Consider the following 13,282-nt stretch of genomic DNA (forward strand, 5'->3'; position numbering starts at 1 on the left):
AGGTGACACCAAAGGGGAGAGGGCAAGGCCACCCCCAACCCACATGGTAACACTTCTATTGCTGAACCCCTGTGCACTTCTCATCACTGATCAGTAGATCTAAAAAGCATCTTTTAAAAATAAATTAGCGCCTAGTGGACTCACTTGTTTGAAGTGAAATTCACCTTTTTATTGTGAAATTCACCTTTATTTTCTTTGTAGAAAAACATTTAGGATGTTTGCCCCCCGACCCCCAAACACACATTCTGACCCTAAGCAGGGATACGTGTGATGGCAGCCTAAGTTTGTACAAGACACAGCAAGATCCCAACAGGCCTGGGTGAGCACACTCCAGAATTATTAGCAATGCACAAGCAGAAAAACTTTTGTGGAGAGTTAAAGAGGGTGCATGAGAGGGAAAGATGACGAATTAAGAAGTGAACCTATGTGGACAGAGTACTCATGGCTAACCTCTGCTGTATTCCTACTGGCATCCTATTGGTTATGATCAGACCTTGTTCAGGACTAGCCCCAACACTTACCTTGCTGAAGGGTACATTAAGAAGTTGCCTCACTTGGAATCCATCTGTTGCTCACCTAGCCCAGGACTATCTATTCTGCCTGGCGGCTGCAGCATTCCGAAGCCCCACCTTTTCCAGCACCTGCTCTCTGAAATATTTTCAATAGAAGACATCAGGGATTCAGCATTAACATTAGAAGAGGGTCTTCTGGACCAGACCAAAGCACCAAGATCCTGCTTCTCACACTGGCCAAGTCAATACTTCTGGGAAGCCCGCAAACGATACCTGGCAACATTGTTCTTCCTCTGTGGCTCTGCAGCTACTGCTATTCAGGGCTTTTCTGCCTCTGAATCATGAAGGTTCCATGATTAATTGACCCATCGTCCTCCATGAATTTGTCCAACGCTCTTTTAAAGCCACCTGTCCTGAACTGGTGTCCATCACCACAACTTGTGGCAGTGAATTCCATCCAGTAGTTATGTGCACCTGAGACTCTCTGTATGCAGAGCATGTACTCTTACCATGAGTGACGGCCGCTCCATGGTGTACTTTATCACTTTATCATGGTGTACAAGAGTTCCCACCAATTCCCCCCAAGGGCAGCCTGCTGAGAAGACTTCAATGAATCCAACCACACATTGGATATTTGGTGTTACTCGACAGACAGGCTGATGGGAATTCATTTTTGCAATGTTAACTGCAGAGAACACTTTGCTAACTTCAAAGCCAGCATCTTGTTTCTCAGTGCATCTCCCCGCCCGCCCCAATCATCATACAATGGCCAAGGTTTCCTCCCCGCCTGCCCCAATCATCATACAATGGCCAAAGTTTCAAAAAGAGCCAGAGGCTGGGAAGAATCATCTGCCTTGTACCAGCTCAAGGATTTCGGTTGCCCTGGAGAAGGTAACAATAAGGGGTTTAAACCTTCCTTTGAGAATATACCATCTGGACCCAGGTGCCACTCAAGGACTCACAAAAATGACACAGGAGCCAAACAACTGTCATTTAATTTTTAACTTTTTTCTTCTTAAAGATGACCTTCCAATTTACATTAAGACAGTTCTAACAAATCCATTCCTTGTTCACAAAAGAGAAATTATATTAATTTCTGCCAATAAATAACATTGTTCACCATTCTTCTTTAAACATAACTAAAAAAGAGAGAGAGCAAGAAAAATGAAGGAGACAGCCTCCAGGCAATGGGCAGACACCACTTCAGAATCAAGAACCTCCTCCGTCCTCACCAACATTCCCAGGGCTGAAAACTCCACCTTGGATGGGATGAGCAAAGCTTGCAAGGTGCTCTGGTGGGAGTCTAGCGAGATCAGGCTCCCAGGGAGGGGCGAGTGAGCTGTGGCACCGTGGCAGAGAGGTTCTCTTCAATGAGGTGAAAGCACCTTTGGTTCCTGAAGCTTGGAAGACCCATTGTGGATTCCCCTCCTCGTTACATGCACCTTGCTTTTAACATGCAAGATTATTCCTTGTTTTTAAAAAAATTATGATCGGCTGCACGTGGGCAACCTCACCCAAAGGGGCAGTGCGCACTGCCTTTAACACTCTGGAAACCCCGTGGGCTGTGGGCTACTACTTGGCCTTCCCACCCTCCACCCCCCTTTTGCAAGTCTTGCTGAAGATTCTGTTCCTGGATTTGTTTGGGGTTTTTTTCCTTTCCCTTTTAAAAAAAAAAAAAAGAGAGGGAAGAATGGAGAGAAGTGGGTGGGAAAAGGAGCTGAGACAAGACATCTTCAGATATTCACAGCTCCAAGACAGACTCACGGCTGGCTCTTCAGAAGGTGGGCTTGGGAAAGCAGCCCAAATCCATTTCCAAAGCTTTTGTGGTGGAAAAGAGAGGACAATATGGAGACTCAAGCCCAGTTCAACCCAGCATGGTCTGAAAAGGACAGGAGTCATAGACAGGTTGCATCAACTGGGATGTGACCTTCTGATGTGGTTAACGGCTGCTCCTCTTGGAACTCAACCCCTTGAGTTGCCAACTTGCAACTGGAGACTGTTCTAAGGGTTGCTGCAGGTGTAATGCTTGCTGTCTTTTAACTACGGGAGATCAGGAGTGGCTGCAAGGTCAGGTGCTCCCTTTCCCCAAGCCCTCCCCTCTCACAGATTAACACCCCCCTCCAATCCACCATGCTTTAACCATGCTTAAGGCTTATGTCTGTCCTGGCCTGAACCACAGTTTCCACTAAGGAGGTTCCCTCACCAGCTCCAACCCCATTTCAAAATCTGGTTAAGAGATCAAGAAATGTTACATTGGCACAGGACCTTAGAGAAACTGGGGCTGACCATGGCAGAAGGGGGCAGCTTTGGACAGTACTTTTGCTGGCCAGAAAGCATGGTTTGCCAGCATGTGGCATTTGCTTTAAGACCACCCTTCCCCGGGGGAAGGAAGGAAAAAGGAGGCCCAAGTAGTAAAAGGCTTCGGTGTTCAATACTGGAAGTTGGTTTCAACACTGCATTTCCAACTTCTGCTTGCCTAGGTGGCAAAAGCAGAAAGGATCTCAAAAGGGTCCTGGATGGCAGCAGCTTGAGAGAGTTCATTCCTTTCCCAGGCCAAGGCCTGCCTCCTGCCTCACTTTCCCAGGTACTAGGATTTAACTAACCCTCTCACTGAAAAGGGGTGCCAGCTGAGTGTGTTAGAGGAACAAGCATTAGCACATCAGGGGGCAACACCCACTCCCCCTGCAATGGTGCTGCTGCTGATGCCCACTCTCCACAAGAATACTGAAATCTGCACTGAGGAAACCAGAAGCCTCCACACCAGCGTTCCCCTAGCAACCAGAGCCTGGGCTGGGCCTGAGAGCAAGCGAGTTGAATGTCGTTGAATGTCGTGTGTGGAACACCTTTTTCTTCCGGGCATCACAAGGATGCTGGGGGGAAAGGGGGGAAATCCCAGCGCTCCTGCCTGCAGAAGTGAGGAGTCACTCCTGCACCTACTTTTCAAGCTACCCAACTGATAATGGGGCTTCTTTGGCATTACTGGGGGGTGCGGGTAGACTTGGCACTGCCATTTCAGCAACTATCATCTCCCCCCGCCTCTTGACAAACAACCGTGATTCAGTGAGAAGCTACTTTGAGGGCATGAGGGACACCAAGCGGATGACTCATTCTTGATGCGCAGGGTACCAGTAGTCAGTCCAGAAAGATTTGCTAGCAAGCAAGCAAGCAGCATTTGTTTAAGACTGTTATTTCTTGAGTGGTGGGGGAGGCAGAAGTGGGGAACAAAGAGATGAGGGCAGGAAGAAAAGAAAGATGATGAGGATGATCTAGCTAGACAAACCCAAACCCTGGAATTCCAGGGCCCAAATGCCTTCTCCTTTTAACGAACCTCTAACCAGCAGTCCATGTGCCAAGCCATGAGAGTCAATGAAAAGAGGCGCAGACAGTTGCCAAAAATTGAATTTCTTACAGTATTAACAAGAAGAACAAGTACCTGGATAATATCTTTCTCATGTCAAGAGAAAAAGACAGACCCAGCTAGGCAACCATGACTTCTGTGATATAACTTGCCTCAGAATCTTATGGCTTAGGAGGTACATTTGCTCCTCAGGACTTCCTGGGACATATAAAGATTTCTACCCACCAAGTTAAGACTTTCTTGCATATTTACATAAACACAAGTGGTGCCTGCCCACTGAATGGGTCTCATTGCTTATGTGTTCTGTAAACAAGCAAGGAAGGAAGTCTAATGGTGTGGGTGGAAGTCCACACAGTCCTAGGAATATGCATTGAGACAACAGTAACCATATCATGATATCATATCAGGTAGATATGATATTGCAGTAACCATATCTTATATAATCCATTAAAGCTTGTGGCCCACTTCAGCCAAGGCCAGACTGTCTGCATCTGGTTACCTGGTAGTAAGCATGAGGTCTCTCTCTGAGGAAAGGGCATGCCACTACCACTGCCCTTCTAAGAGAGAAGGTGCCATAGAGAGATCCAGCAAAAAACCACAAGAGGCGCACACAGTTTAAACACAAACTGAATTCTTCCTTTTCCAAAGGAACATTCACAGTTTCAAAACAACAGTTCATGTAAAAAGGATGGTAATAGGCAGCTTAAGAGTACATAATCCCCAAATGGCACCCTGCTCTGAAATGTAGACAAATGTCTGAATTCTGACAATGTTTGAATTCTGAAGAGGGGAATTTATATGGGGAAAGCTCAAGTACAAACTGAAGGGAAAAAAGTGATGGCAAGGAATCCTTTGCTTTCAAAGGATAGTCCTGAACAACCTGATAGTTCGTTTTGCTTAAGCCACTAAGCTGTGAGAGGCTGAAAGTCAGAATTGTCTGCGGAAGACTGATTCAAACCTACCACAACCAGAGCCAGGAAGGGGCTGTGTGGCTGAACTAAGCGAGGTCACTGCAGAGGGAGGGTGCCCGCCTGCACCTCTTTCCGACGTGACCAAGTCTGCGTTTAATTTCTCTCTCTCACACACACGGGCGCGCCTGGTTTCCATCAGAGTCAGAATAAAGAAAAACTAGCCAAGCTCATTACTCTGCAGACGGGGATCCCAGTTTCAAAGCACAACGCATCTGTGCAATTGCTGTTCTTTGGCACGTTACAAGACAATTCCCCAGCTTGCAACTCAGACCTGAAACAAATTTCCTTTAAAGAACCAGACATTAGGCTCCAGCTGCCGGCCAGTCATTTCTATTCCAAAAGCCTCTCCTCTCAGCTCTACAGAGGTTTCCCTGTGCAATGCCACTTAATCACTCATTCACATGTTCGGAAAGAGCAGAAGTGATAACAGCCCCCTTACATTTCTCCCCTCTCCCTTTTCCCCTAGAATGCCTCAGCACCGCCTATAGCAGGGGCAGGCAACCTTGGCTCTCCAGCTATTGTTGAACTACAAGTCCCAACACCCCCAGCCACAATTCATTGAGTTGTAGTTCAACACCAGCTAGAGTGCCAAGGTTGCCTACCTCTGACCTACAACTTCGTTCTTGCAGCACGCACACACACTGCCTTGCCTTCCATACAGAGCAGGCCCATCACCACCACTGCTCACAGGACGACAACATGACTATTCTGGGCTCTGGTTTGGGCTGTAGCAAACGTTTGCATGCACGGTTAAGACCTACAGTGGGTTTTTAACGATGTCTGGCAAAGAACAAGACAGATGTTCTGCCTATCAATCTGCTTCTTCTTCATTACACTTCAAGAGAAATGTGAGATATGCTGCCAGAGGTCTCCAACCTCTTTGAGGATGAGGCAGGCTCAGGGTTGCCAGTTATCAACCTGGAGACTCAAAGCCACTTCACAATCTACGTGGCAATGGGGCAGCTGTGGCCACCTTGGCATTGTCTTCAGTTAACACAAAGATGGGTATCCCTTTACACACAAGGGACATATGCCAGGGAACCAAGGTCATTCAGGCATGTGTCTGCTGTTTTTAGGGGCAGATGCTTGCCTGCAGCAAAGCATAGCTCGGAACACCCTTGCCAACACACAGAGCAAAGCGACTCTCAGCGGCCATTTTTGGAGCTTGGTCTAGCGAGAGGGAAGAAAGCAGCAGGGCCTCCTGTCTCGTAGCCCTGATGGTCCCCTTCGGCCATGCTGCCTGCTTAAAAGGACAGGCCAATGGGTCCGATCTACCAAGAGATGCATGGCGTGGGCCAGAAAATGATAAGAATGTGTGCCCCAGACCTCTGACCTGATGCTGGCAAAGGATGCTGTGATTATGGAAACCAAACTTTGCTGGTCAAGACTTCTCTAGCATCATGTGGAAGGTCATGCTTTGCAAGCCTAATGGATCAACAGCCACACTGGCTGACCTGTCCTCTTGGGATGACTGAGAAACCTCTTATGCTCAGCATAAGGGAGGGTTGTCAGCTGAACGCCGACGTCAAGGAAGGGCCCTTTCAGGCCTGCTTGTTCTCACTGAGCCCTATGAAGGCTCCCTCAACGCCAGTCCACAGCCTGCATGCGTTCCCCCCGCCTGTGCACATGGCAGATGCAAGACAGACTAGCCTTGGCATCTGAGTGCTACAATCCAGAGAAGGCAGGGATTTTCAAAGTTGGTTTGTCAGATGTTGTTGGACGGCAGCTCCCACCAAATGGCCATCCTTTGGCCATTGTGGCCGAGGATGATGCATGCTGTAGTCCAACAATATCTGCAGAACCAACTTTGAAGCCCCCTGAGACATGAGGGAAAGTGTGGCTGGTGTGCAAAACTCCACAGCACAACCAAAACTTTATTCCTATATCTCCTGTTTCCCATGGTACCAGTTTCGTTCTAAAGCATTGAACAGGGAATGTAGAAGGCCCCATTGTGGACAAGTCACTGATCTGTTTTGTGCTAGGCTTCAGCAGTTGAGCAGCTATTATATAGCACAGTGAGAGGGGACGGGCAGGATGTGGGAAGGAGGAAGGTCCTTTTCCCAAAATATTCATCTCGTGCAGCTTTTCACAGCCAGATCAGGGCTCCATGACAATCTGTGGAGGCTGTGCTCATGTCAAAGTAGCAGACATAAATCCCACCTGTGTGGTGTTTGACGCATGCCAAATATGGCTATATTCATGAATAGCACAAGCAGCCTGCTGGGTGAACTCAAGAGTGCAATGCTTTCACATCAATGGAGGCCGCAGGATCACATTCATTGAAGCTCACCCATTGGGTTTATTCCAAGAGGTGTTTGGGGTGTGTGTTTTTCTCCACTGAAACTGGATTCCGGAAGGGAAACAGGAATATTTGAGGGCAGTGAAGAGGAGAAGGGAGGTTCTCATTCCCCAGTTCCAGCAACTCATCTAGAGCCAGATCTATATATTTCAAACATTTGCCGCTGATAAAATGTTCCCAAAAAGGAGAGAGTTCACTAATTGCCCTCTGCAACATGCCTTTAATGGATGTCAACTGCTGGAGCATCAGATGCGTGAGAAAATTAAAAACAGCGAAAGCTGGGAAGAGAAAAGGGTGGTTTTCAAATGAAAGATGCCACTAAAAAACCCAAAGAGGATAATTTAAAACTGTTCCAATAAATCAGATGCCAGAGGTGCCCCTAGACTGTTTGTTTTCCTCTCCCTCCCCCTGAGTACAGATGGGCCACCTGTACAGACCGCCACTTGGTATGCACTAGTATTTAATTTTAGACCCTTCTCTAAATTAAAAAAAAAAGATGACTTTATATAGTGAACATAAAATTTTAAAAAACTTACAAAATGGTCACCTCTCTTACAGAATGAATGCAAATTGGATTATGGACGTCCCTCCAGGATAAGTTGGTTTCTTCCCCCCCCCACCCCTCCCCCCACCTTCATAATAAATAAATAGAATTCATTAAGTTTTGGATCCTTTAGTGATACAGACTGGGCTCTTGCACTGTTACTAGGCTTTCTTCCCTGTCCCGTTCTTGTCCACAGAGTTTGTTGAGGTTAAGTCTGGGTGCTTTGCATCCCTGCGTGGTGGCATGCGCTCATTAATGCGGTCCAGGCCCCTGGCTTCTTCGAAGCTGCGGATCTTGTGCTGTGGTGAAAATCCACGGATGGCTAGATGTGGGGAAGGGAGAGGGAACAGGGACAAGAACAAGAAAAGGAAGTGAGTGGCCTTCTGAGCCTGGTGGACCAAGTCTTTGTACTCATGCCACACTGCTGCTAAGCAGAGTGGTAGCTATACAACATGTGTCTGACTTTGGGAGGGAAGAGTGTGTTTTTGCCAATAGGTGCACGGTCGCACTGCCGATATGAAAGAGGCACCTCTTCAACAAGACTTATGAACGTTCTGAAAGAGGGCACGGCTGCTCAGGGGATGTACACTCAACCCACTTTAGTCTCTCATATACAAAGGTATTGCAGGTTTTGAGACTGTTTCAAAAAACCTGTAAAACCAGCTGGAGTGGCACTGGGCCAAAAGAAATTGATATATTGTCACACCATGGGATGAGAACTCTCTCTCAAGCCACTCTCTGGAAACTAATATTCTGTCTCCAGCGTCACTCATTCCTAGGCAAAGAAATCTCTTTGATGCTGGTTTTCCCTCAGTACAGCTCCTGGTCTGGAAATGTGATCTTGGGAAAAGCACATCAGCAAGTCAGACATATGCTCAATGATTAAGGTATTAGTGCAGTGAAATAGTAGCACACTTTTGAAAGCTGTAAAACATAAAATCAAAATAATAGTGAGGACTAAATCAAAGTTCACTTCAACACCACACCACACACACACAGTCACACCACAAAGAAAGAGAGAATAAGCTAATCTTTGGATCAAAAGGCAGGGCTTTTTATTCAATCTTGCATGACTAGGAGAGGAATGCAGGGAGAAACATGGGACCTGTGGAACCTCTTTGCCCATTCCATATGGCTTTGTGCTCTCCATCGGCTCAAGAGCTAAGCACAACATGCCCTTTTAACACATTGCTTTCAACAGAACAATGAAATCGCTGCATTTATCATGGCTAATTTTACTGCCAGGGATAAAGATTGTGATCTCCCGACACCGTTTTGCCCAGCGACACCCACTGCATGATTGCTGCAACTGAGAAAGTAAATAGGCGGAACAATATGGTCAAGCCTATATTATAGCTTTAACAAACCCATCCAAAGGAAGGGCAAAAAGGTCAATAACTGAAAGTGAGAGACCAGGGCAGAGGAGTCCTAGATTTTGAACATGGATGCCACTCAGTTTTACTCAGTGTCCTGAACTGACACCAAGATGTGCATTCTGAAGGAGAGCTGGTCTTGTGGCAGCAAGCATGACTTGTCCACTTAGCTAAGTAGGGTCTGACCTGGTTGCATTTGAATGGGAGACTAGAAGTGTGAGGATTGTAAGATATTCCCCTTAGGGGATAATGGGGCCACTCTGGGAAGAGCAGAAGGTTCCAAGTTCCCTCCCTGGCTTCTCCAAGATAGAGCTGAGAGAGATTCCTGCCTGCAACCTTGGAGAAGCCGCTGCCAGTCTGTGAAGACAACACTGAGCTAGATAAACCAACGGTCTGACTCAGTATATGGCAGCTTCCTATATTGCTGCCACTCTATGCAGGATGGGTCATCTTGAGGGCACAGAGTATTCTGGGGGCACATGGCAAAAGTTGAAAAAGAGCTAACCAAGCTCAGTGGTAGAGGGTGTCTCTGCATGCATAAAAGTATCAGGGTCAATCCCCATCATTTCCAGTGAAAGGGAACTGGTGTACTTAGGCCATGCCAGAAACTCACAAGAACAGAGATGAGCATGTTCCTTCTGGCATGGCAGGTGCCCTTTGAATGATGCTGTCCAAGGCCAGGGCTGCCCAACTTGGGTCTCCCAGATGGTGTTGGACTACAACTTGCATCATCCCCAGCTAAAACAGCCTTTGGCCATTGTGATGGGCGTGGTAGTCCAACAACATCTGGGGGACCACGGTTGGTATCCCCTTGGCTAGCATGGCTGAGCCAGCCCCAATTCTGCTGCAGTAAGTCCCAAAAGATGGAACCAATCCCATACTGTGAGTCGGAAGTCAGCACAGAATGGTCACTGCTGAAGGCTCAGTTAGTACCAAAGGGAGTGAACATTATACCACCAGGGGCTGTCTGCAATCCACCACCCTCCCAGTCCAAACCGGAAGATGGCAGGCAGCATAGGTGATGGCACCAGAGGCAGAGAGGCGAAAGGAGGCTTTTGTGTTCTTTCTGGGATGAACCCAAGGGGAGATTGCGGGGAGCCAGTTCAGCTGGCACCTGCCCAAACCCTTCAGCTCCCCTCCACTTCTGGTGATGCAAGAATAAAAAGCTTTCACGCTGCTGCTAAGGCGGCTCTTGGGGGAAAATGAGCAAACACACAAAACCATCAAGGCTCTTGCAAGAATCTAACCATACCTTCCCGTGCCTCTACCGCTTCTACTGTGGCTGTAATACAGAAGGAACAGTTGCATGCAAAAATGAAGACAGAAAAGAGTGAGTGAACTTAACATCACCATGGCTGTTTGACACCTACAACCCTCCCAGTCCCAACAGAGGAGGGCTGCGATGAAGGCTAGCTAGCAGAGGATGGTGGCAACAGGGGCAGAGAGATGGAAGGGAGTCTCTTACCTGGACTGGCTGCTAGATTTAATCATTTAACATGGTTTCATACCACCTATAACCAGGTCTCAAGACCATTCCATTGAGCCAGTGGTTATCTTGGAGGAAAGCTTTTTCCACCAGGGCGTGGACTAAGCAGCGACATGCTCCCATTGCCTTGTATTCCTGCATTTAATAGGCAGCCACAGCTGCCGTCTGCCTTATGATGGCATTTTTCTGGAGCTAAGGAACATTGACCTTAAGGGCCAAGTTGACATGTGGAAGTCGGGGATGGTCACACAACATCTGTTAAGCAGCTACACAGCAAAGGTGTTCTTCTGCCATGGAAGGGGAATCTGGCAGCACAGGACCTTTCTCTTCCACTAGTCACACCTTGACTCGAATAAGGCACTGGATCAATCCCACCCCCAAATGGGGTACAGTAACACATGTATGAATATGAACAAATATCCTCAGCTTTTGCTATCAGATGAACCTGTAACACCATATAATTTGTTAAGGCAAGTAGTTCAGTAGAGAATTACTGGCCGACATGATGAGTTCTGCAACTCCAGCCCCTTCAATTGCAGCCCCTCTCCTTGTAGTCAACTGGCACCCAAGATCCATGACAAACTCCCCTACTGGGTGTCCCATCAGCAATGCAAAGTCTTTTTGTTTAGGCATGCTTTTGAAGAATGCTTTTTACTGAATTTTGATTTGTACTTTTAGAGGATTCATTTCACTGTGCTAGAATTCAGTGATGTAGGAAATGGAGAAGCACCTCAGGGGGAAACTAGGACTGCCTTTGCGTGCACACACCACTCAGTGCCAATCAGAAAAATCCAGGGTGATGGACTGAGCCTTTCTAGAAGGTGCCAGTGATGGATCACTCCAGTTTGCTGAAGTATAATAAAGCAATCATGAATCAAAAACTCAGATCTTCTCTTGGGGTTCCTATTATATCTGCACAATCTCATATTCCATTGAGTTTGTATCTGATAATGCTGAAGACTTTCCTGAAAGTTCGAGTACAGCCCCCACACTAAACAGCTTATAAGAGCAGTTACATCCAAACAGAACAGGGGTTATGCCTACATAAAACATCTTCGAGTGCTGGAACTCACATGACATTCTTGCTGTACCCAACCTTAACTTCAGCTCCATCTTGATACTATGTTAGAGGTGTTCTCAAACCAACCCACTTTCTGGGCAGAACATTCTTGGGCAAGAGGCTCTTCAACTCTTAGGGGTACTGGATTCACACAGAGGTACTGGATTCTATTTTCTGTGATGAGAGTGAAGCCCAACTACAACAACAGCTACAAGAAAGATGTTTTTGAAGAGCAGAGATTGCTCTAATGGTCAAGGATGCAAGTCAAGTCCTTGCTTCCTGCAATGAAGACTGCAGTAGGGGAGACAGTGGGTGCATTCAAGCAATCCTTGGGGGACTGCGAACAAGTCATGTGTGCACATGCTACCACCTCCCCTGACTCATCTGCAGGATTTAATTTAATACTTCTTGTTTTGTTCAAGCCACAGATCTGCCAGCTATCCAAACCAACAAACTGTGGTCTGAATGATCTCTCCAAACCAAGATCAAAGGTTTCAAGGACCACTCAAATGAAGTCGATGGCTTGGATGGCATGGTGAACTATGATGTAAGGGAAACGGGAAGTACTGAATTAAGCTCCACAGGCAAGAGGAAGATGAAGTGCATGCACAAATACATGGCTTGATCATGGTCTTTCAAAACATAGCTTGGAAGGTCATTTGAATGTGTTAGAAGTCTTCAGATGGAGGATCCCTTCCTCAGCGTGTCATATCTGGAAGCCCAGGGTTCAAGCTATAGCTCAGCTGCAAACCCTAAGTAGTGTTGGGCCACCCTGCCAGCTTACAGCCTCGGTCCCCCATGTGAGACGTGCGGATATTTCTGACCCACCTCACAGGGTTGCTGTAAAGCTACATGATGGGAGGTACAATTACACAACATAAGTAGTATACAGAAATTGTTATCTAAAGAACAGCAGGGCTTAGGGCTCATTTTGGCAAGTTATCACTGGGTCTGTAAGAGCAAAGAAGCTCTTACAAACTGGTAATATGAATGAAAGGTGGCACAAAACTGTAGATGGGGCACAGGAATGAGGGGGGCTGCTGCTTGACAAGGGGGTGGCATTCAGGTGATGGGGACACAGGCAGGGAACTCGGAGTTAAAGGCCAGGCAGAGGATGAGAAAGCTTGGACTACTTGCAAAGTCAGCGTGGAGATTAAGCGTGATAGAGAATCACAAGACTAGCAACAGGAGCAGCTCTTCCAACTAGTCCCTGCTTCTTTCATCAAAGAAATCTCAAAGTGACAAGGCTCACTAAAACGCAAATCATTTGCTTCATGTTAAAATGGAACATTGCGGGAAGCTCCTAAACACATACACACCACCTTCGGGGGTTCCAGCAAGGTGAAAAAGCTTGACACGGCCAATCAGGTAAAACAGTCATCTAAGTTATTAGAACCTAGTCAGTCTCCGAAGCATATGGTTCTCTAAGCCCAATCTATCACAAAGCTCAAGAAAACAGGTGCAAAGGTAGCTCTTAAAACTTACGACTTCATCTGCCGATTTCCTGATGCCATTAGAGAAGATACATTCCACTGTCCGTGAAATGAAATCTGCCCTTATCTCTGGTGAAAGCAAGCAAACTCCAGATCTTGGGAAACCACCACTCCCTTTGACCACGCTAAATTCTACTACAACAGCCTTCTCTTCACGCACATGTGAGCAATTTAATCAAAAGAGTG

At 46.9% G+C, this 13,282-nt stretch overlaps 1 protein-coding gene across 5 annotated transcripts in view; it reads right to left on the reverse strand.

Moving 5' to 3' along the window:
- Positions 1-1,489: 1,489 nt before the first annotated feature.
- Positions 1,490-13,282, reverse strand: part of PPP3CC (protein phosphatase 3 catalytic subunit gamma) — an 81,961-nt gene continuing 70,168 nt past the window's right edge. For 3 of the 5 annotated variants that reach the window (XM_053269214.1, XM_053269212.1, XM_053269213.1), the window contains 2 exons: positions 10,310-10,339; positions 1,490-8,006 (listed from right to left, as the gene is read on the reverse strand). In XM_053269214.1, coding sequence (XP_053125189.1) covers positions 7,846-8,006; positions 10,310-10,339 — 191 coding nt within the window. In that variant the 3' untranslated portion in view covers positions 1,490-7,845. The remainder of the gene's footprint in view (positions 8,007-10,309; positions 10,340-13,282) is intronic. The other 2 variants (XM_053269216.1, XM_053269215.1) reach the window with 1 other exon arrangement.

The sequence above is a fragment of the Hemicordylus capensis genome, chromosome 8, assembly GCF_027244095.1.
Source record: "Hemicordylus capensis ecotype Gifberg chromosome 8, rHemCap1.1.pri, whole genome shotgun sequence".
Lineage (NCBI taxonomy): Eukaryota > Metazoa > Chordata > Lepidosauria > Squamata > Cordylidae > Hemicordylus > Hemicordylus capensis.